Source organism: Podarcis gaigeae (genome assembly GCF_964106915.1).
Source record: "Podarcis gaigeae genome assembly, chromosome: 15".
NCBI lineage: Eukaryota > Metazoa > Chordata > Lepidosauria > Squamata > Lacertidae > Podarcis > Podarcis gaigeae.
In genome coordinates this window covers 14,338,355-14,363,430 of record NC_139692.1, presented here as the reverse complement: position 1 = coordinate 14,363,430, position 25,076 = coordinate 14,338,355, and the positions used below count along the sequence as shown (strand labels likewise).

General features: G+C 45.6%; 1 protein-coding gene across 2 annotated transcripts in view; it reads right to left on the bottom strand.

Moving 5' to 3' along the window:
- Window positions 1-25,076, bottom strand: part of DCPS (decapping enzyme, scavenger) — a 64,171-nt gene that overhangs the window by 609 nt on the left and 38,486 nt on the right. For both annotated transcript variants that reach the window (XM_083713785.1, XM_083713786.1), the window contains exons 3-5: window positions 23,186-23,331; window positions 18,974-19,087; window positions 7,236-7,346 (exon numbers count right to left, since the gene is read on the bottom strand). In XM_083713785.1, the coding sequence (XP_083569911.1) occupies window positions 7,236-7,346; window positions 18,974-19,087; window positions 23,186-23,331 (371 nt within the window). The remainder of the gene's footprint in view (window positions 1-7,235; window positions 7,347-18,973; window positions 19,088-23,185; window positions 23,332-25,076) is intronic.

Here is a 25,076-nt window from a genome sequence, read left to right as displayed (position 1 = left end):
CTGGCCCCAGGAAATCTGTTGAGCTAAAAGTCCAGGGCAAATGAAAGCAGACTCAGCTTAGCGCTTAAAGGTAAAGGTAAAGGAACCCCTGACCATTAGGTCCAGTCGTGACCGACTCTGGGGTTGCAGTGCTCATCTCGCTTTATTGGCCAAGGGAGTCATGTGGCCAGCATGACTAAGCCGCTTCTGGCAAAACAGAGCAGCGCAGGGAAATGCCGTTTACCTTCCTGCCGGAGGGGTACCTATTTATCTAATTGCACTTTGATGTGCTTTCGAACTGCTAGATTGGCAGGAGCAGGGACTGAGCAACGGGAGCTCACCTCATCGATGGGAATCGAACCGCCGACCGTCTAATCGGCAAGTCCTAAGCTCTGTGGTTTAACCCACAGCGCCACCTGCATCCCAGCTTGGCAGTTAGAAGACATCTAACTTCGGCCTCTGGCCACACCCATCACAGGTGTATGGCCTGCAGCTGGTTGCCCAGAAGGGATTGCGGTCCTTGTGCTGAAATGTTTCCCACCCCTGGTGCATCACTTTGGCAGGAACAAAAGACAGAGCCCTTTTGGTGGTGGCCCCAGATGTAGGGAATGCTCTTCTTAGGAAGGTGACCAGATGTTGGGGAAAACACTCCCAGACATTGCCAGACTCCAACTCCCACAATCCCTCACTGTAGGCCACACTGGCTGGGGTTGCTGGGAGAGCCACAGGTCCCTTTTCCTTGATCTAGATCCTTTCCCCATACCTGGTATCGTATGTGCAGGTTGCATTTTATGTGTGCGGAAGTTTCACAAACACAAACAAACTCACTCATTGTCTCCCCGATACTCAGTAGCCGTACGAAGCAGAAAAACCCCACAACAGACGCGTCACGTGGGGCTCCTTCTGTTCTGCTCATCTGTTTTAATTCTTATTTCCCTTTGGTTACCTCAATAACAAGGCCCACTGGGTTGAGAGCATGGTGGGTGGAAAAGATGAATTGCTGGCATCTTTCCCTAAACAGGGACCTTGCTTGGCTTTTATTGCGTTCCATTCCAACTTTTATCACACTGGAGGGTTTGGCGAGTTACAGGCTCCCATTACCGGAAAGTGTAATCAAAGCTATAAACAGAGGCACTGAACTTGTCAGATCCCCTTCAGAAACACCAGGGCTCTTATTTTGCTTGAGAATGCAGCGAGCCTTGGCCCAGTCTCAGACTTCATCTCCTGGGAACTGTGTTGCAATTCTAGTCCGAATTCTTCCAGGGGGTAAAGATGGGGGTGGGAGGAGAATAACTATCCACATTGGTTTTACTTCCCTGACCCTAATTATGCATTTTACGTGGAAGTAAATCCTACTGAATTCAAGAAGGGAATCGGTTCACACCACTTGACCCCACCCCCAAAAAAGGTTAGAGGCGGCACAATGGGGCAGGGAACACAAATAGCTCAGTGCACAGCAAAGGCCATCAAGCAAAAGCCATTTTTGTCTGCCTCCAAGCGGAGGCAGCATATGTCAGCTGACCCCTACGGAAACTCAATTTGAAGCTATCTTAGTTACCCCCTTGGAAAAGATCAGGAAAAAGAGGGAGGGAAAGTGAGAGAAAAGCAGTGCATTCCAAAATAAACACTCCATGGACGATCTCATTGGTTCTGGGAGGGGCAAACTCTGCTCTAGCTGAGGATCCCAATTCCAGCTTATTCCCCCAGAATGAGCCAAAGAGGAACTGCGTCTTTTTCACTCTACAGCCAGATAACCTTGACACCATCTTCATATTATTATTATTATTATTATTATTATTATTATTATTATTAATTTATACCCCACCCATCTGGCTGGGTTTACCCAGGAACTCTGGGCGGCTCCAAATCGAATATTTTAAAAAAATACAGCATTAGACATTAATAACTTCCCTAAACTGCTCTGGTCAGACCTCACCTGGAGTACGGTGTCCAGTTCTGGGCACCACAGTTCAAGAAGGACACTGACAAACTGGAACATGTCCAGAGGAGGGCAACCAAAATGGTCAAAGGCCTGGAAACGATGCCTTATGAGGAACGGCTAAGGGAGCTGGGCATGTTTAGCCTGGAGAAGAGGAGGTTAAGGGGTGATATGATAACCATGTTCAAATATATAAAAGGATGTCACATAGAGGAGGGAGAAAGGTTGTTTTCTGCTGCTCCAGGGAAGCGGACACGGAGCAATGGATCCAAACTCCACCTAAACATTAGGAAGAACTTCCTGACAGTAAGAGCTGTTCGACAGTGGAATTTGCTGCCAAGGAGTGTGGCGGAGTCTCCTTCTTTGGAGGTCTTTAAGCAGAGGCTTGACAACCATATGTCAGGAGTGCTCTGATGGTGTTTCCTGCTTGGCAGGGGGTTGGACTCAATGGTCCTTGTGGTCTCTTCCAACTCTATGATTCTATGATAAACAGGGCTGCCTTCAGATGCCTTCTAAAAGTCAGATAATTGTTTATTTCTTTGACATCTGATGGGAGGGTGTTCCACAGGGTGGGCACCACTACCAAGAAGGCCCTCTGCCTGGTTCCCTGTAACCTCACTTCTTGCAATGAGGGAACTACCAGAAGGCCCTTGGCGCTGGATCTCAGTGTCCAGGCTGAACGATGGGGGTGGAGACACTCCTTCATGTAGCGTTCTGTAAAGTAAAAACCTTTTTTCTTTTCTTTTTTTCTTTTTGAGGGGTTTGTGTGTCATGAAACCATCACTCTGTGAGAAAACCTATATATGTAAAGGATGCATAAATAAAAACTTGGCTTTACAGTGAGATGATAGGAACAGACATATAAAGGAGGCAGTTTTCTGCACACAGGGATCGCTAGAAATAGCTTAAGGGGGTGGGGCGGGGGGGGGGCAAAGGTGCTGTCAAACTGTCCAACAGAGCAGAAAAATAAATACAGTAATGGTGTGACTTAAGGCTACAACCCTCTGCTTACTTGCAGCCAATAACTCCCACTTTTACATGTAAACTAATTTGTTTGGCACATACCCTTTATGCCCCATAGATTAATTTATGTGTAAAAGTGGAAAGGAGTGGCTGAAAGTCTCCAGCACACAAAGGACTGTGGGGAAGGAAGGAAGGAGGCAGAGAGGAGTTTGCACCTCTGCTACTTAGCTAGGTACATCTCTGGAAGGAAGCCTGCCTTTTATGTAAAGAACTCTACTATGTACAAAGCCTCTCCTAGCATGACAGTCTAGGGTAACTGTTATCATGAAAGATAATCCCTTGAATGGGACATCAGTTCTCTGATCTGCCTTGGAGATTGTCCTCTACGACAACCTAAAGTAGAGCTCCTGCATCTCTTAGCATTTTGGTCCCACGTTCCACCCCAGCATACACAGCGAGAAGTCTTGTTCAGATGGAACTCTGCTCATATCCGGAGACTATGTGTGCTTTTGGGCTTTGCCCTGAACAATGATAGTTAAAAAAATAAAAATCCTCAAGAAATCAGGATAGCTCAAGCTAAGTATTTGTGAGAGGAGGGTATTTTCCTCTCTCTGCCAATATGCATAATGGAGTGTCCCCAGAATTAGTCCCCAGAACGTTTGCCACATCTCATGTAAGTAAGTACGTCCATGCCCTTGTCCAGATATTAATTAACTCTAGGAAAGTTATAATCTAGCAGGCACCTTTTCCCAGAAATTGTTTTAAGCCTGGGGCACCTCAAGTCAGCTGGCTGGGAGCTCAGATTGTTCCGGGGACTCTTGTGACCGAGCTACCACCGTACGGTGGGAAAGTTTCATTGATACGGCTGTAACAACTCTGTGCTTGATTTAACTCAGTTTTCATTTGCACTCATCAAACTTGTCCTCAACAAGATCACCTTCTATGTCAGACCCCAAACCCATCAGGAAGTCGCTTTCCTATAACCCACTGTGTCCAGCCTTTCCCCACTGAGGCTCTTTCAAGCTCCACATCTCTGTCCAATTTAGCTTTGCAGAACACTCAAGAGGCTGCTCTACGCTACTCTGTTCCAAGATTCTCTGACCCTGTGGATTACTGCCAGAGGTCTGTCTTCAGATTTAGTTGGATCCCTACCCTTGCCTCCTCTCCTGGGTCTCTCAGTGATGTTTGTTGTTTCTCTGGAGCCAGTGAGGACCCTTGGGGGAAGCACAAACCAACATTGTCCACAAAGAAACTTTTTGCTACGCTGAAACTACGTAAGCGAAGTTCCAAGGAACCCAGAGTGGATCTGGATGTGGCTAGGAGAAGCAAAGATGCTGGCATGAAGGAAGCCTGACGGCTTTTTGGATTTCATGGCAGGAAGCAGAAACAGACTGACCTGGCGCTGTTTAACTCCACTATCACCCAAATCAACAATTTAGCCATTGTTAGGACCCAGACATAGGTGATGGTGAAAAAAAGTGAGAAATGGAAGAATAAAGGCTATTTTTGGTTGCACTGGTTCCAAGTTGCTACCTGCTGTTTATACAAAGGCAGTCCCCTCCCACACTGGATAGAATATTTAAAAGACAAGTGAAAAGCTCATACAATTTTCAGCTGTGTGCCTCTACTACTGGCTGAACAGGAAGCTAAGCAGGAAGACGGAAGAGAGGTTTTCCCACTTGTACACAGGACAAAAAGGGGATGGGTACACGTTAAAGCTTTCATTTTTGTTCACACAGACCTATTCAAAGTATTTTAGAAACAAGTCTACAGATGCAATCTAGGGAAGGTAGACACTGAAAGTAGTACGGTTGCAAGTGGAAGAAACTTATCTTATTCCACCTTCCTGTTTAGTTACGTGCCTGAATCCCTAGGATTTCATTGGTACTTTGGAGCGCCTTGTGGTCAGGTTCTGAAGGAGGAAGCAGGTCTCAATCAGGGTCTCCAGTAAACCATCTTCAGCTCCTTGCCTCCTGCACCACCAGTGCTATAGCCCCTCAGCGGACCCTTCTGTTCCAGCCTGAGCACTGTCAGCTGACCTCACAGGCCAAGGGGGACACATACTTGTGGCTGACTGTTTCAGAAGAGCACAATGCCCCTACCAACCCTTGTTGAACATCTTCTATATTCATGGAAATAACCAGAAGACCTTATCAATGATATGCTGCTAAAATGCACCATTAGCTAGGAAAAACCTCTGGTTTCTGAAGTGATTACGGTAAGTGATGCATGTGTCAATCCAAAGCGCAGATGAAAGGTGGGTGAAAAAGAGGGTGGGTCTCCTGCAGCTTTAATAGTTGTGTGCAAGAGAGAATTAAAATTAAAGGGGCAGGAGCTCTGTCCTGCTTTTCACCTGCCCACCCTACACACTAGTTGGGCAGAGAAGGGATAGTTTTTGCAAAGCTGATCTACGCAGCTCAATTCTATACCCATGTTTCCTTCAATGCAAGCCTCAGAACTTGCTCCTGAGTTCAATGTGCACAGTACTGTGGACTCTCCCAGCCTTTAAGCCAATTCCTCCAGAATTTCCATGTGGGTGCCAGCTGTTTGGCACAGTGCCACTCAATTCTGAAGAGTTCTGCGCAACATCTGGCCCCAGAGAGACACATTTCATTTTGTCAGTTTTGTCTGGCAGCAGGCAATTCATCACTAGGGAGAAATAATTGTCCCCAGAAGACTAAGAAGTGGTGGCAGAGGGAAAGGAAATGGGGAGGCAGAAGAGGGGGAAGGGCGGACCATAGGCAGGAGAAGCAGTAGATCCATACCATGGTATAGAAACTGCTGGGTCTGAAATATTCAAAATAAATTGTGAAGAGTAAGCATGAATTCTTCTGGATTGCCAGCTGAGATGCTGACATGGGCAAATACCTCAAAAAATTCACAGGAAATGAGTAAGCAGCTAAAGAGGAACAGAGGGCCTTTCAGATGCCACCGCCCCAACCCCCAAATTTCCTCTTGCTTCTGGTGCCAGTAAAGTTGATGTGCGTATCACACATGTATGCTGGGGGATGGGGATCAGCTATAATCCTTTTTACAACTTTTGGCCCCTCAAATGCGGGTGGTGGTAAGATATGCTTTCTAGCCCCAAAGAGGGAGAAACAAATTTTCAAAAGCAAAACCTTAAAGGAAAGTTCAAGTTTAGAACTGTTGTGAAGGGTGGAAGAGAAGAGAAGATGTAAGGAAGAAAGCTATGCTGTACCAAGTTAGGTCCATCTAAGCTCAATGCTGTCTACAAAAACTGGAAACGGTTCTCCAGAGTATCGGGCAAAGGCCTCTCCCATCCTTATCTAGAGATTCAATCTTGGATCTCCTGCATTCAAAGAAAGTGCTCTACCACTGAGTTGGGCCCTTCCCCAACTAGCATGCAAGTATTCGCTACCTGTGTGTTTGTGATTACTTATGTTGCGTGCAATTAGATCATTCATTTGGTCCTACAACGGAGAGACACACCACCACCTGCTCGTCTTCAGAGGAGGCTTCCCATCACGGCTCTGGATTCATAACTGCAACCTTCCTAGGGCTGCAATGGGGAACCTCCTCTGAGGGCAGACAGGCACTCTTGCTGTTCATCTCTGCATTTGGAGCCAATCAGGTAGGGGGGAAACTTTGGTCCCCCAAATGTTGCTGAACTACAACTCCCACCATTCATGGCCATTGGGTCTACTTGCTGGGGCTGATGGGAGTTGTAGTTCAGCAACATCTGGAAGGGCCATGGTTCCCCACACCTGGTCTACATGAATTCTTCTTCTTCTTGAATACCCCCGTATGCTCAAGCAGTACAGTGGTGACTTACATGGCCTTTTAAAGTAGTGTAATAAAAACATTTTTTCAAGCTGTAGTGGGGGTTCAGTATCATACTAATGATGTGTGGAAAGCAGGACTTGGTCACCACAACACTATCATCTTAACTGCCACCAAGGTGGCCAGCTTCAGCTTTCTGTTTAACAGCAATTTGATCTACAGCTGTGAGCTCCATGCCACAAAATATATTTTCTTCCTGGTTTTTTTTTTTCTACATCAGGCCACTGTTAAATGCAAAGTATTCATCTCCTTCATCAGTTGGCAACTCTATTATCCATTAATTTGGGGGAGCAGAGATTGCAGTTCCCCACAATGAAACAGAGCTGGTGACTGGGAGGAGGGAAACACCCTGTGACTAAAATGTGACCTTGAGGAACAGCACCTGGATTGCCACAACTGCCTGCTTATTTCGTATACAAGTGCAAAGGTGTGAGAGAGAAAGAGAAAGCAAGCAGATAGTCAGCAACGAACGAGGAAGCTGGCGTGAGTTCGGCTAATGCAGAACCAGGAAAGGGGGGGGGGGAATCAATTAAAAAGAGATGAGGAGGCTCACCTTCCCTTCTCGTGAGATGTTCCTCAGCAAAGGCAGGTGCTCAGCAGTAAGATCCCTGAGTGACTTGATTCCCCGGCAGTGGCAGATAGCAATTAAATATAAATCGTCTACCTGTAGAGACAGAATAGATGGCAGAGCTTAGATACGCTGAGAAAAGATTAACTTCTGCCAAAGCAAATCATGAATTCCAGGCACCCAAATAAAGACGCAAGGCAGAGGCTACCTACCTTTTCAGACCCACAAACACATTTACAAACCAGAGCACGTTTATTGGGAACCACACAGCAACTGCAACCAAGCACACACTTTCACCTACAAGTAGCCAATATGGTGCCTTCCGGATGTTGTGGAATACAACTCCCACCAGCCTCAGCCAGTATGGCCTATAGCCGTGCATGATGGGAGTTGCAGTCCATAGCATCTGGACAGCTACCTCTGCCATAACCTATTCTATTGGCTACAATAGAATGCCTCTTTCAAGACTACCCCAGAAAACATTCTGGGTGCCAAGGAAGGCCCAGCTGATCATACCCCTTGGAAGGCTCAGCGTTAGTAAGAAAGGGTCCTTTGGCAGCACGTGCATGTGCCCCTTCACCTGAATGGGTAAAGACACCCTAAAGGCAGTGTCAATGACAGCCAAGACAGCGGCTCCCAATGGGTGGTGGTTGGCTGTTGAATGCATGCATAAGTGTCTGCATGTAGACATACATTAAACACTCGCAGCAGCAACAGCAATAATAGAAATCACCTTGTTAGGAAGACAGACTGCTTTTCTAGACACATGGGGTTGTATCAAATGTTAGTCATATGAAGACGCACTGAAGTTAACGGACATGACTAATTTAGGTCCATGAATTTTAATGGGTCTATTTTGAATAGAACTTAAGCAGAACCCACTAACTAACCCAGCAGGCTAGCAGAAGCTGGTCCAGCGTCTCCTGCTAGTGCAATGGGACTTCTCCTGCTCTCCCCCAAATCTGCTCTGGAGGGTCAGGAAAACCCACAGAACAGTGGATGGGAGAAGAAGGAAAGGAGGATTGTTCTGTCCAGCAAGCAGAAATAAAAGAAGTGCCATGCTGAATTCCTACCATTATGTATTTTTTATGGATGAGCACTTAATTCTGTAATACCATAACAGTTTTACCATAGGATCTGCTGTTTGCACTAAACAGGCCTTGGCAGATTGCGGAGGGGTCCTTTGGTGGCATTTGCAATAAAAGTCAGAGAGGCATCTTTGTGTGAGTTGCGGCATGTGGTACGAGCAAACATCCCTTTTCCTGGGTAATGCTGCCTTCCTGGATGATAAAGGCAGAGCTTGTTCCCCAGGTATTTTCCAGCAAGATCTCCAACACTCTGAGAGAGCAAATGCGGAAAGTGAAACATTTGATATCTTCCGAGATTGCATTACCGATACTCTGGGATGGGCTCCAATCACTAGGGCGCTCTAAATAACTCTTCTCAATAATGAATGGATCGTTTGACAATGTCAACTTTGTCAGAAACGTTGCTTAAGAGCATATTTTGGCTAGACTTCCAGTGTTTCCCTGAATACGTTCAGGAATGAATGTTAAAACATCTGGATATAAAAGTTGTTTAACTCCCAAAGGAATGTGCTGCACATCACCGTGGCCCACTCAAGGTGCACGAAAGTTGCTACAAGAAAACTGATTACAATAATTAGAGTGAGGCGGTGCTGATAGCACATGTAATTTGCCTAACTGGTGTAAGATTTCTTAGCGTTTTTCATTGTCCGGTTCAGGTTTCTAACCCCTAGGTATGTGGGAAGTAGGGTTGGTGAGAGCATTCTTCAATCACTTAGCTTGGAAAGCCTTCCACCTCATCCTCCTCTGTTGCAATTTTGATATCTTGTATGGTTTTAATTGGTTTTATGACCGTTTATGGAATTTTACCAGGTATTTTTTAAAAAAAAAATCTGTTGTCCTCTGCTTTGGGGGACTGCCCCATAAGCTGCACCCCTCATTGAGCCTGCTTTCCCTTCCCCCCCCAAAAGTGTTTTTGGCTGGTTGGAATGTGTGTAGAAGCTAACCTACATATCAAGGTACATATTTACATTTTTTGCTCTGCCTTCTTTCCCCTCTGCCGACCCCCCCATGTCATGTGACCCCCCAGAAAGGAATGAGAAAAATCCCCTACTTCTGATATTAAAGAAAGCATTGTCATCACATGCAGCAGGAACAACACAAAATATAGTTTTGCATCATGTCAGAGAATGGGCAACCCAACATCTGGGCTGAAATACCAACTTCACTTTGGACCCCCATATGGTGGCACTGGGAAGAATGCCGCCTCTCAGGTTATGTTTCCCCACTTTTAAATTAGATGCATTAAAAAAAGGCTTGGAAATTCCGGGCTAAGCAAGCATACAATGAGATGATGCTCTGCTTCCGGATAATCTGAAATTCTGTGTTGGGAAAGCTGAATCCTGCAACCTGTACACATTATGCACATTATGTCTTTCTTTCTAGTGTATTTTTGTCAATTGGGCATACCTTATTCTGATTTGGCTAGTCATGGAGCAAGGGAGAAGGCATCGAAACCATACCCTCAACCATTAGCTGTCTTATTCAGCTTTCCTCTCCAGCTTCTCCAATTTCAGCAGGATTGTGCTCCCTCCACTCAACCTTTCTGTCAAGTCTCAGAATCAATAATAGATTATTCAGAAAGCCTGGAGGCAGCCTCACGAAATGGGTTTGTAGACTATGCCATACAGTACCTACCCAGGGGCATAACTTGAGATAAGTGTCAGAGAGTATGTGCCGAGGAGGACAGTGTATGGAGTTCCTTGGAGGAAAAATGGAATATAAATGTAATAATAATAATACAGTGGTACCTCGGGTTAAGTACTTAATTCGTTCCGGAGGTCTGTACTTAAACTGTTCTTAACCTGAAGCACCACTTTAGCTAATGGGGCCTCCTGCTGCTGCCGCACGATTTCTGTTCTCATCCTGAAGCAAAGTTCTTAACCTGAGGTACTATTTCTGGGTTAGCGGAGTCTGTAACCTGAAGTGTATGGATCCGAGGTACCACTGTAATAATAAACATTCCAGTGATCTACATTGAACAGGAAGCCTCCACGAGTAGAGGAGACTCCCTGCTTCAGATAGCTGCCCTCCAGCTTGCAGAGGACCAAGGGGATGGGGCTGGGTGGGGGAAAAGCTATCCCACTTCTCTCTGCAGTCCCCTGCCCAAATATATGTGAAATTCCCAAATCAGAGTAACTCCTGAAGAGGGCTTAAGAAAGTGGGGTGGGGCACACACCTGTAAACCAGGTGGGAGGTTTCTTTTTTAAGCAAAAAGATCTTATGGTGGCTGGAGGAGACAAATGACTAAGCCACCTGGGAGCTATTCGGCAATGCAGAGGCAGAGGAGCATGACTGGAAAGTAAAACCATAGAAATTGGGTGTATACATAACACAGGTTTAGAAATCGAACACTAAAGCACGATGTGCAGCCAAGTAGGCATATAAGCTCTACGTACAATGGCTACACTCTGAATGTTAATCTATATAATTCGCAGTGGGTTTTGAGCAGGGGCAGATTAAGACTTTTAGAAAAGGAGAAGGAAGGACGAGAAACATAGATATAACAAGGGCAAAGAGAACCATCCAGTTTCCTGGCTCACACACCAAGAATCTATTTTTGGGCATTCCCAGGGAAAGAGCCGTCCAAATAATTCAATGGAAAAATCCAACTTTTTAATGTAACTGAGATAGTATCCCTCTCTCTCTCTCAAAAATCTCAAAATGGAGCATAGATATATTTCCAAAATGGCACCATGAGGATTGTGCATGCTCAGTAGGCACAGAATGCTGATGACTGTTGGAAGGGGTGGGAGGAAAACAGGGACTGGGGCTGCCAGGGAGAAGAGAATGGGGCAGCTTGAACCAGGAACAGAAGTACAGTGGTACCTCGGGTTAAGTACTTAATTTGTTCTGGAGATCCATTCTTAACCTGAAACTGTTCTTAACCTGAAGCACCACTTTAGCTAATGGGGCCTCCCACTGTTATTGTCCCGCCGGAGCATGATTTCTGTTCTCATCCTGAAGCAAAGTTCTTAACCCGAGGTACTATTTCTGGGTTAGCGGAGTCTGTAACCTGAAGCGTATGTAACCCGAGGAACCACTGTATATGACATGGCAACATTTTGTTGTTGTCGTTAAGCACATCAACTACCTAAAATTTTCTTAGTGCTATAGAGATATTAAAATATATCTGTACAGTGTTCCTACAATCCTTGCTTGCAGTTCACAATTGAACCAACATGATACAAAAGGGAAAAAGGCACGGGGAAGGAAGAGGAAAACAAGCACCGAAGTATCTGCCCCTTCACTGGAGGATGGATGGGGACAGGTTGCCTTCCCTCTGAGCACAATACTTTTCCTGGGGAGTAGGAGGTGGAGTAATGGCTGCAGATGACATAATGTACAATGCTAAAGGCCTCATGCAGTTTGAAGGGGTTGGGAGCTAACTGTGAAAACTACCCGAGGGGTGTGTGTTATTTGCTGTGTTTCACAAAAAAAAACCCAAAAAACAAACAAACCATGTGTAGTCCAAACTTCAGGTGCTGAAGTCTTCTAGCACTGAAAGAAGATTTCTACATTTGAGGCCATCAACGTGATCCAGCAGAAAGTGTGCAGGATCTGGGAACTCTTTCAAATGTGGGTCTCCCCAGGATTTCAGGAGTCAGCCCTGGGCATAGGCACTGTCCCCAGTTCCTCCACTCTGATGCCCCACTGTCCTCAGTCCCATCCCCACCCCCAATTTCTGTAGTTGTAAGATCATGACACCCCACCTATAACAAATGGGATAACAAAATCCTGTTGACTGCTCTGAGCCCAAGGGATAAAGGGGGTTATTTATACCTGTAAGCCACCCAGAGTGGCTGAAGAAACTCAGCCAGATCAGCAGGGTATAAATAATAAAATCATCATCATCATCATCATCATTAAACTAAAGTAAATAACTATTTTTAAAACCACCCAAATGCAATTGCTCTTTTGGTTATTTCTTAAAAAAACAAATCAGACACAAATGAGGAATGCGGTCTCTATGCAAAGTGTTAGAAACATACATGAAAGAGAAGTGGAGCTTCCAGCTGTTGCTCAAGCACTTGAATTCTTAGAAGTGCTTGCAACTAAAAATACCTCTCACCCTTTCAAGTCTGGAACTGGCAACAATCCAAGGTGAGATTTGGAGCTCTGACCACATGCTGCTCTGCACTGGAATCAGGGTAACAATTAGTCATGCTGAAAGAGCAATGAACCAGCAGCTAAGTCTGAGGAGTGTGAGAGACGACCCTTTGCAGAGTTCAGATTGGTCAAGTTCCAGCCAGAATAAAATAATATATTGGGCCCAGATTGAGTCCACAATGAGGGGCAGTTTACAGTTACTGCATATGCTGTTTATTTCACCCTGGTAGGTCCTCAACGAGCCTTCAAAAAGCCTTACAGAGCAATTCAATTCCCACCTTGCACCTTGGTCCCCCCTTCAGCTCTCCAGGCTGAGCTGGCCTCCCACTGCCTGCCACAGTGGCTGCAGCCACCATGAATGATGAGGCTATTGGCTGTGGCTGTGGTTCCTTCCACCACTCCACAAAACCTTGCCAGTGGAAGTTCTAATTATGCCTTGAATCTGGTACGTTCTCCCCTTCTCCCTTCTCCACTGAATGGCAGTTACCTTGTTCTCTTCCTAAAAGGTAAAGGTAAAGGTACCCCTGCCCGTACGGGCCAGTCTTGACAGACTCTGGGGTTGTGCGCCCATCTCACTCAAGAGGCCAGGGGCCAGCGCTGTCCGGAGACACTTCCGGGTCACGTGGCCAGCGTGACATCGCTGCTCTGGCGAGCCAGAGCTGCACACGGAAACGCCGTTTACCTTCCCGCTGGTAAGCGGTCCCTATTTATCTACTTGCACCCGGAGGTGCTTTCGAACTGCTAGGTTGGCAGGCGCTGGGACCGAGCAGCGGGAGCGCACCCCGCCGCAGGGATTCGAACTGCCGACCTTTCGATCGGCAAGTCCTAGGCGCTGAGGCTTTAACCCACAGCGCCACCTGCGTCCCTGTGTTCTCTTCCTAGTCGGAAGCAAATCACAATATACTGTTTTGACTGATCAGCCATTTTGCCTGGTTTGAGAAAGCCCACCGTTTCAAACTAACTTATGATGGTTTGCATGCCTTCTACAAACCAGGTTTGGAAACCATGATCAAACCCTGGTTTCCAAGGGAAGCACAAACCATAGTTCACTGGCTGATATGACGCAAAACATTACTATTTGCCTCAAGCTAAGTGTAAGCTAAGTGTAAGGGACGCAGGTGGCGCTGTGGGTTAAAGCCTCAGCGCCTAGGACTTGCCGATCGAAAGGTCGGCGGTTCGAATCCCTGCGGCGGGGTGCGCTCCCGCTGCTCGGTCCCAGCGCCTGCCAACCTAGCAGTTCGAAAGCACCTCCGGGTGCAAGTAGATAAATAGGGACCGCTTACCAGCGGGAAGGTAAACGGCGTTTCCGTGTGCGGCTCTGGCTCGCCAGATGCAGCTTTGTCACGCTGGCCACGTGACCCGGAAGTGTCTCCGGACAGCGCTGGCCCCTGGCCTCTTAAGTGAGATGGGCGCACAACCCCAGAGTCTGTCAAGACTGGCCCATACGGGCAGGGGTACCTTTACCTTTACCTTTAAGTGTAAGCCAGTCACAGGGGCACCTAGGAGATGCTGTGATCCACGGGCCCTATTGGGAATAGGCCAAAATGGAAGAAGCAGTTAAGAGCAAGATAACTTAAAGTACAGAAACTTCAGCTATTTATTGAGTTTAGGCTTTGTACAGATCCAATCTCACAGTCCATTCCCTGGGCAAAACAGGCTCCATTTCCCCCTGAGGGATCAGAGCGATAGAAAGCTCTCCCCAAACCTTTCTCCAGGCTGGGGTCTTCTCCAGTAAAATCAGCTGTAGATTCCAGTAATTCAGTCTGGCCCCAGTAAGATGGACAGTTCTGTGAACAGAATCACCCCAGCTTGTGAGATCTGTGGTACCCCAATGGTCTATTTCCCAGAGCTATACTACTTAGGGACCAATTCGTTCAGTGGGTCTCTTGCTAGCCCCTCCTTGGGAGATCCTAGGGTCACACCTAGTGACTCTACCCCAGGTTTTTCTCTGAAAAAAGCTGGGATGATAGGGGGAGATTCTTATCAGAGGCCCCAAAACCTCCTTGCAGTTTCAGTGGTGTCAAGAAATGACACCCTCAGGTCTCTGCTCCTCATCCCTCCTCCAGCAGCCGAAAACAGCTGCCTCTGGGCTATTTAAATCCAAGGACTTTTCATTAGTCCAACGTGAAAGCTGCTGTTCTCTGTCCCTCCCATTTCTTGACTGGGCTGCTGCTCACTCCTACAAAGGTGGCTTGGGGACTTCTTATATGAGCAGTCATGGTTGACACCTGCCTGCCTGAGATGATCTCCTATGATGGTCTACTAGGAAAGAAGAGAGGTGATGTCTGTGAATGGGGGGATGAGAGGAAGAGAGTGAACAAGCTCAAAGCTTATTGAAGGCTCATCCTTGCAGTCTGAACCAGCAATCCATGAGCAATGGTTGCTGAAATCCAGATCAGTAGCTGAAATGGATTTTCAGTGTTTCATGGTGGGGCTTTGGACGCCTCCTACATCACTGTCTCATTAGATTTGTGCATCACCTACACCAGTCCCTCTAGTGAAAGGTAGCAAGCCCTATGGCCACATTACAACCATCAAAAATTAGGAGATGTTAGCTCCTACCTTAAAAACTGTGCCAGTGTTTAAAACTAATAAAACTGCTAAATATTACTAAAAAGATCCAGGGGAAAGAAAGAAAGAAAAGTAACCTCTTTGTCTGGCGCCAAAAAGATTGCAAAGAAGGCATGGAGTGACCTTAATTGGGGACAGCATTCCATAGGCTGCATCTGGGGTGATTGACCATAATTTATACAAGTCACAGAACTGATATTTTCCTGGTACAGAATGTTGCTGATTTTCTTTTTCTTAGCACGAAGTACACACATCACTGAGCACAAGCTGTTCCTTACTCTGGGAAGAGTGCAGTAAGTACTCCAGCTGAATCTCCGCCACACAGCCTTCCTATTTTAGCTTCAGGATCGGCTGTTGGCCCAAGCCCACACACTAATGGAATGGCTTGGACATTGGACCATGGGCCGCCTGCATCCTGCCAGGGCAGAACTGGCCGCTTTGGTTGCCCTTCAGGCCCCTGGATGGAATAAATCTCTTTTTTCTGTAGTACAATTATTAATTTGATTGACGTGGACTAATCCCCTAGGATCCCACCTCAACACACGGGCTGGACGAGATGTCTTCTAATTCCACCCGGCAACATCTGTTGCTTTGTTTAGCAAGCAGCTTCCGTGAAAACAGCTTGTAGAGATCGCTTGACAGTTCAAATAACATCAGCTCCAAGGTTGCTCTTCTTTTATTGAGGTCACAGGTCCTCTGAAGAATTTCAGATTGTCAGGTGCACCCCCCCACCCCCCACTTATTGCTGTCCTCCAATAATTAAAGGCCTGAAATAAAGTCCACTGCCTTTCCCAATTAGGCCCCCCACCCATCCCAGGGAAAACTCCCCAGTGGAGTATGTTTCAAAACCCTACTGTATTAGGATTGCTTTTGAAATTCTTCTGGATCCTCCCCTGTCAACTGGAAGCTCAGAAAGCCATGGGAGCTTTCGGAGAAAAATGACTTGGCTACATAATCCATGCTCTAGTAACTCCCAGACTGGATTACTGCAATGCGTTCTGAATACTGATCACTGACTGTAATAAAGAGATTGATTCCAATGTGCTCTATGTGGGGCCATGGGCTGTTCGCGTCTGGAGGATGCAGGTGGAGGGTTTGCCAAGCATTCAGGGAAGGGCTCCAGCGAGATGTGGAAGACTTTGCCAGAATAGGGGCAGCCTGACAGTGAATATCCAGGATGTATGTCCTTCAACCTGCTCTCTTGCCTCATCCCACCTCCTTCTCAGCTGTCAAAGTCTCTCTCTGACACTTCCACAGTGCCTGTCGTGCCACCTACCCTGGTGGCATCAGACACTGGTTGTAGCCCTGCCTCTCCAGGGATATTCTGCTGGCACCATCTGCCTCTCTAGGGAAGAGACAACTTCTCCGTTACCTAGATCCAGGAAGCGCCAAAGGCGGCGAGAACAGATGGCACAGAAGGAGATTGCAGAAATGCTTGCTGTTGCTGCACTTATGTTGAGCCTGCCCCATTCCTATATATAGGATACCAAGAGGGTGTGCCAGTGTTGGATCAACATCTAAAGCTTTGAGATTTGGATCAACTGCCTTTGTTGCAGCTGTAGGTAGGATTAATTATGTGCATTGCCTGAAGTGCCGCATGCCAGCGATTTGCACATGCATTGCAGCAATCTAAACATGGAAGCCCTTTGAAAGAATTCTTGTTCTTCAGCAACTGGGAGCCAGGACAGGCTGCCCTTTGAAGACGACTTGGAAACTTCAACTGGTCCAACAGGCATCAGCCAGATTACTGGTTGGGGTTCCACTTGTAAGTCACATAACCCCTGTTTCAAGGCAGTTACATTGGTCACCAGTTTGTTTCTAGCCCCAATTTGAGGTGCTCATGTTAGAATTTTAAACCACAAATTACTTAGAGACTGTGGCCTTCCCTACATACCCTCCTGAGTGTTAAGATCAGCAATGGGGGGTGGGGCCTTCTTGGTAGTTCCACCCCCCTCAGAAGCTTGTGGTGTGCTTGCCCAGGAGAGGCCATTCTCTGTGGTAGTCCTAGGTTTTGGAATTCCCTCCCCGCAGAGCTGTATCTGGCACCTTCATTATACGGATTTCATTGTACACTGTGTCTCTTGCTACTCACAAAAGCCTTTCAAAACCAATTTAAAAAGCAGCAGCAGGTGTGTGTAAAAATAATAGTTAAAGGTAAAGGTAAAGGGACCCCTGACCATTAGGCCCAGTCATGGCCGACTCTGGGATTGTGGAGCTCATCTCACTTTATTGGCCGAGGGAACCGGCGTACAGCTTCTGGGTCATGTGGCCAGCATGATTAAGCCACTTCTGGCAAAGCAGAAAAGCGCACAGAAACGCCATTTACCTTCCCGCCGGAGCGGTACCTATTTATCTACTTGCACTTTGACGTGCTTTCAACTGCTAGGTTGGCAGGGGCAGGGACCGAACAACGGGAGCTCACCCCATTGCAGGGATTCGAACCGCCGACCTTCTGATAGGCAAGTCCTAGGCTCTGTGGTTTAACCCACAGCGCCACCCACATCCCAAAAAATTAAAAATAAAAATAAAATAGTTAGAGGCAGGAAAATCCAAAGATGAGGTGCAATCACTGTCTAGAGGCCATTGTTAGCAAAAAAAAAAAAAAAAAACCTCTCAGCAGACCAAAATGATTTTGATGAAGAAGAAGCATAAAGGAGATGATCTCTATGATATAAAGGACCCAAGCTTATGACTGCTTCTTTGTTGAGCGTGCAAAGGTGCCGATTGGTCATGGTGAACTTCTCTGATTGAGAAGACCAAGTTATGCTTTTTCATCACTTGCATTTTAGAAATGTTGAGCGTGCAAAGGTGCCGATTGGTCATGGTGAACTTCTCTGATCGAGAAGACCAAGTTATGCTTTTTCATCACTTGCATTTTAGAAATAGGCAACCTTTTTTCCGGTGGTACAGCTGTTTATACGGCAACTGTCCTTTTATATAATACCTTAAGGCAGAGTGAAAAGCTCTCAGGCATTATCAGGAATGGAATGATTAATTTGGTCAATTAAAAGTATTGCTGCAAATCCAAGCTTGCAGATTATGAAAACGAGGCTTTGGCAAGTTAAACGTTAACAGAAATCGTAGGAGATGAAATAAAAACAATATTTCTGTTAGATCTGTCAGGATCCTAAGAATGCCAAAATGTCAACTTTCTAGCCTTTGCCACTGTATTCATTTTTACTATAGGGAGCTTAAATGGGCATCTATACTGATGACCACTTCCCAAACATAGTAACAGTCAAATTTCTCTCTTTCTTTCTTTCTTTCTTTCTTTCTTTCTTTCTTTCTTTCTTACTGGAAGTTGGTGCATTACACAACAAAAAGAAAATGCACCATATCTGGTACTGCATGCTGCTCTATATAAAGAAGTTTTTTTGCAATTCAGGCAGCTGTAAACAGGCATTTTTAGAAGTCTCATTCTACAGATGGCAAAGCATTGTTCCAAAAGAGCAGGGGAAAGGGAGTAGAGCTTCAAGTCAGGACTCATGTAATGTCCTCAAGAGGCTGAAGGGTGGGGTAAGAACACTGAATGCAAAACCACATGTCCTCCAACATTACACAGATCATCAGCAGGGAGACTCATTTAATTCCTAGGATCCCTGTTCTCCTATCAAGGACAAGCACACCCCACGAGTCCGTTTCTCATTGTTGAAATCCCCTCTACCTACTGTACTCTGAAGAAGCCTATCTCAAAGGGATTATAAAAGCAAAGAGCTGTTCTGCCCTTTTGGTTAAAAGAACCAGATAACCTGTTTACAGGCTTCACATAGACATCTGTTTGGCCACAGGATGCTGGACTAGATGGGCTTCTGGCCTGATCCTGCAAGGCTCTGCTTAGGTTTCCTTTCAAGGTGTAGCTGTAAAGGTAAAAATATCCATCTTCTGGAATATTATCTTCCCCCCACAATTAAAGATAGCAGCTGTCCCTCTAAAGGATAAAGAAAAATCATAACTAACCTGCTTTTGATTCCACTTAAAATCCGGTATGAGAACAAACCCATGAGCAGGATCCGGGTTTTCGTAGATTATTCGATCAGCCTCAGCCTTCTTCTCCAGGATGTTGTATACCCACTAGGGGAAAAAGAAACACAGGGGGGGAAACCCAAGCATGATAAATTGTCAACATCAAATAATGCATCTCTCTATCCCAGGCTGTTTATATATTTATTTTATAGACGGATGGATGACACATAGTTTTGTTCTCTTGCTTGTGGAAACCTCATTACAAGTATAAAAACCTGCATTTGTATTCAGGAAAGAGCCAAACGATTTCAAAGCTAATAAAATTTGAGGTTAATTATCCACAAAACAATCAAATGTCATGTGTCAGGACCCTGATCGATAGCTAAGGGGCAAGAGGGAATTACTCTCTTCATGTGCCATCATTGCCCTCTTGGTCAGATGAATTAGTGGGGAGGATGTTTTTGCCTTCCTCCAAAGGGTTATGTATATGCCGTCTCTGAAAGCAGAACCCCCACACTGAATAGATTCTTAAGACAGCGTGTTTCCGAAGCACAATTGCAGCACTCCCGTGCAAGAGAGTTTGGAAAGGGATTATCCTTGAAATTGACTTTGCTGCAAGAGAACTGCTTAAGTGCAGTGTGTGGGGAGGAATAAGAGATCGTTTGTGAAATAAAACAGTAATGACCAGGGGCTTTGTGCCTGTCCTAACCCTGGGATCAAATTCAGGACTCTTGAGTCAGAAGGGGAATTGAAGGCTGGTTTAAAGAGAGAGGATTCCAAGAAGGGAGAGGTGGGACTTTGGTCTGTCAACAACTAGCACCTGGACCACAGACTAGGCAGGCATAAGGGTCACCTTGTCACAGTCTTGCTTCCCACTATGTTGGCAGGTGCTACTGTATTTCCATTTAAATGGCTGTGATACAGAACCACCTTTGGAACAGCACTTTATGTAAAAATATTGTCCGATATACAGCAGACCCACGACTTACACACATTTAACTTGTGTGCATCCAGCTTTATGCACTTGGCATAACAACAACAACAACAACATTTGAAAGGGGATGGGCATCTGGGGGAGAAAACCTTTGGCAATCCCACCTGTCATTGCACCTAATGTGTTTTTCTATATACAATTTTGGCTTTAGATGTTAGCCCTGGAACATAACTGCACCCCCCCCCCAAAAAAAATAAGTTGTGGGTCCAGTGTATTTACTCAATGCCTACTTTATAAAAGATCTCCGTGGAAAATATTTGCCGGGGTTTATTTGGAAGAAAAGCTCCGTTACACCTAGTGCTTTTTTTCTCTTTCTGCCTGATAATGAAAACTAAGATACTTTGCATGTTTCTTTACTTGCCCTCTTATACAGGAAAGTAAGAGCTAAATTTGTAGCTCAACTCTAGATATATATATATTTTTGCTTTCTGTTGTCATGGCTTATAGCTAAACAAATAAAAGCTATTACTTACCTACCTGCATATTTAAAGGAAAGTAATCATTTCTGAACTACATATAAATTAGGACAGGCAAATTTTACGCACATCTGTGCCCTCTTTCGCCCTGTTTTTTGGCGACAAACCACCGGCCACCCAAACTAAACTTGTAGTATGTGAACTGTTTTTGCATCTGTCCCCTAATGAGAAACACCCACGGAGGCTGCTCCGTTCCTGGGACTTGAAACAGAAATGTGAGGAACAGGCCTTGGGTGGGGGGTGGGGGTGCACAGAGCAGCCTGGTGTCACTTCCAGTGTCAGCACTCACCCATCTCTCTGTGGGAGGCTGTTTCCTGCTGTGAATTAGCATCAGTAAACACTGTAAGAATTGCCACAAGTATAGTTGCAAAAAAATCCCAACAAAAATAATAAGGAAAGCAATGTTTGAGAGCACATTTGGCGACTGCGAAACCAACTCCATTACAGACTTTTGCAGCAGTAAATAATTAGAAACATATCACAACAGTGACGCTGCATTTAGCCATGGGGAGCATGTAAGCGAGAGAGAGGGAAATATGTTTTTTGTCTTCTCTCCACATTTTCCTAGCAATAAAATACTTAAGTTTGTGTGCAAGAAAATGTAGCATCTCTATGAGAGAAGGTCGGAATTGGGGGGAGGGGATCTCGATCCTCTGAATTAAACAAGCAATAATTGCACATTTATTATTGTAAAGATTTTTCTGCAAAAGTCTTTAGAAGATACTTGTAGGGCTAGAATTACAAAGCGGTGGAAGACTGGGGAAGCAGCAGTAGCCAGCAAAAATCACAATGGAACAGGGGCTAGGAGTCTGGACAGATCGAAGAACCCACTTATAATTAGCCGTAGATGTGGCTTTCTTCATCAAAACTCTGTGCAAATAATAACTAATTAATTAATCATGCGCCAAAGTGGGGTGGCATTTCTGAAACAATTATACTCCCCCTGGTGCAATCAGCAAGCACTTCTCCCATAAGTGTCACCTGCCTTATTCCTATAAAACTCAAATGTTTGCGTCCTTTTAGCCTTTAAGGAGAAAGGGAAGAAAACTTATCAGAGTAAGGAGGTGCTAACTGACAACCCACAAATCTTTACAATCTAAGAAACTTGTTGCAGAAGGAACAACGAATGGAGAAATAAAATAAAAAGTGAATTCAGGTACCAGCTTATGTGGTGTTAATCTGTTGTAACAAACGGGGATCTACAAAAACGTTGTCGCATGGTGGTTTTGTGCAGAGTTACAGCCAGCCAGCTACGCTCCCTTCCAGGATACTCCATTTCAGCCCCTATTCCCAAGGGCTTTCTGTTTCCCCTCCCTAACTGTCAGCCAGCATTCTGTGGTCCTTGAACATGCTCACCTGACTGCGGTTACACACACACACACATCCTTGCACATGCTGATACCTCCCTCTTGGGTTCAGATGGCGACATCTTGGCTTTGCAAGGATCCACACTCGGAGGATGGGTATATGAACAGGTGGAACAACCAATGAGAGACACAGTTCTGAGACAGGAGGAGCCACCAGTGTGGGCCACGCTTTCTCCCCTGCCCAGTAGCTGTCAGTGGTGCTGTGTTGACCTCGCTGCAGGTTATCAGGAGGAAGACAGCAATGAGGTGCAAATGCACAAGCAGAGCCAATCAAATGCTCCTGATCTCTCCTCCTCCTTGCCCATCCCCTTCCTGATAAACCACAGTGATGCAAGTGATAGGAGGTCAAGGAAGTGCTGCCCCTCTGCCGACTGCTACCACTACAGACAAGTGGAATATTTGCTGTTGGAGTCCCTGTCTTACTTTCTCGTTCTCCCTTCTTCCACCCCAGCTCAAGCCCCACCTCTCCCTAAAGTTCTTAGCTCTCAGCCAAATCAGAATGGATTGCATTGCTCATATTCAGCCCATGTTCATCTTCTCTTATCCCTCTCCTCTTCCTTCCCCCAAACACTCTCCCAATTCCCATCTATTGCAACTGTAAGCTCCTAAAGGCAGAGACCTGACTATTTAGCCATGTGTGAGCCAGTGTTGTGTAGTGTTCAGGGTGTTGGACTAGGATTCTAATCCCCACTCACTGGGTGACCTTGGAGAAAAGGCAGGCTATAAAAAGCATAAACAAAATATTTTTATGGCACTAAAAAATAATGATACAGACTTCGCGAAACGTCACAATTATTGTGCACTAAATATCTACCCATGGTCTCTTGCTCAATGCAGAGGGCACAGAAGTCATATCCAAGTGGGAAAATATATCAGGAAACAAAACAAAACCTACTGTATACTGAATATTGCCAGAAGCCGGATGAAATTACATCCATTAGAAAAAGAAAAAAGCCGAACCAACTGCTAAATCTCGTTAAGTACTCATAATTATTCCTCTAAAAGCCTGAGTCACAAAAGCCTGTCTGAAAAGCCTGAGTCAGACAAAGTCTGCTTGCTAAACTCAGTGAGATATCCCTAAAAACAGTTCATTAAAGTCTCACCCAAGTGATGTTTAGGCTTCTGCTTCTGAACAAGAGCTCTCCCTCATCCTGTCCCATCTTTTCTGAATTGAGGGGAGATTCATAAATAGCTTGTGGTAGAACTTTGGGGTATGTGTGTGAAAAGTGTGGGGTGTCAAGGAAGAAAAAATCCACAATTTCACAGGGTTTTCCCCCAAGGTCTTGGGCGTACCCACTTTTTCATCTGCTTGGATCACAAATAAGGACCGTACTGAGAAAGATTTATAATGAGTGGTTACATTCCATACCTGAATACTGAAGCTCTGCGACTCGATAAAAGGCAGAGTAATTTTTTTGTAATCCTCCCCAGTCTCCTGGATGAGACACAGTTCCTGACGCAAATATTTCTGAAGATGTTTCTCTGTTGCTGGGTAAACCACAGTGGTTTTTATCTCTGAAATTGTAAAGACAAGATTGCTATCAAAGAAGAGTAGTCTATATTCTCCTTTCTGTGTTCTTGATCAATTTCTAGGAATTTCTGCATGGTGTCTTAAAAGGTAATGGTGTGGTTGCCACCTAATCCTGCTTCCCATCAGGCCACAAGTTCATAAGTCCTATCAAATGACAGAATACGCCATAAAGTTAAGCAATAAATTACAGGTGTGAAAACCACAAATTGGTTTTTGGATAGCATAGGAGGGCATAATGGGATGTGAAACCTGAAAGATGTCTTACCATTCAGTTCTAGTCAATGGAAGGAAGTTCAGAAAGATCAGCCACAGCCAAATGATGCCCCAGGGAGCCTTCACAGCAGGGGTGGCGAACCTCCAGCCCATAGGCCAAATTTGGCCTACAAGGTCTTCTCATCTGGCCACAAACCATGCCCACCTGCCCCACTCTTGGCACCATATGAGACATCAGGTGTGGGGTAGGTAGAGGCACAGTTGGATCACTTGTGCTCTGCAAAAGGTAGGACTGGGCTCCCCATGCATGGGGAGTTGAATCCTGCACCATCACTATCTTCTCCCCACCCCGTGAGCAAGCTTTGACAGAACACCTACCTGTGAACCTCCTGGCATCATATAATTGATAGGTGAGCGGCCATGCTCTCCTGTCAAAGTTGACCTTTGGGGTGGGGAGAGGTAAAGATCTGGCCCAGCTGGACAAAAAGGTTTCCCACCCCTGCTTTACAAAGTTTCTTCTCAAGGAGATAGCAATCGCTTTTAAGTACCGGTAATCAGTTTACTGAGCAGGTATTACAAGGGCACAGAAACAAGCACAGAGTTAAGTGGTGTCAATTTCCAAAGCAACAACAGCACCATGAAGCCCCCAAACCAGCACCTATCCAACTTTGCTTGCATACACTCTGCTACACCCATCAGGTTTGAGCTCCCACCCTGAAAGATGAATCTGGCTCGCAATCCAGGAGCTGGAAAACGGACAACATTCTGTTATTACCTTGTCTGTTAAGAGGCTGGGCAGCATAATACATTACACCAGACTTCCCCACCCTGGTTTCCTCCACATGTTTTGGACTGCAAGTCTCATCAGCCCCACCAGAACATGGCAAGGAGCTTGTGGTCCAAGAACATCTGGAAGCCACCCAGTTGAGAAAGGCTGCTCTACACCATTGATCCTGTTAATCAAGGTATCCCTTCTGGGCTTGTTGGGTTTGGTGAGCACTGTTTTAGGGTGATTCCTGGAAAGCATATCTCAGAAGGTGGAGCTGGGGTAGACCAGAGATAGTAACGCTAGCAAAAGGAAAAATCAACAATATGCATACCTAGGAACAAAGGCACCTTCCAGCTATAGACCTGTTGGGAAACTTGCACAAGACTTTCAAGAACTGGCTGCCCATGACAATTCAGCTGTGCTCATCACAAGAACTATGTGATATTCAAAGAAGAAAAAGGAAGGTTCCCTTCACCCTAGAAGCCAAAAAAATGCTAGTTTGCTAGAAAAGTTTGCATAAAGGTTCCCAGCAAAAGATGGGTGGGAAGGGACAAACTGGGGAGAATATTTGTTTGACTCTTATATTTCCAATGAGCAAAGCTGAACAACAACAAATTATGGACATACTGGACAGGATCACTTCCAAGGGAGAGGCTCTCAGACATAAAATGGATAAAAAATGTATACAACCCAGCCTTCAGAGAAAACAGTTGGTCCAAATAAAGCCCAACTCAAATCCCTAATGGC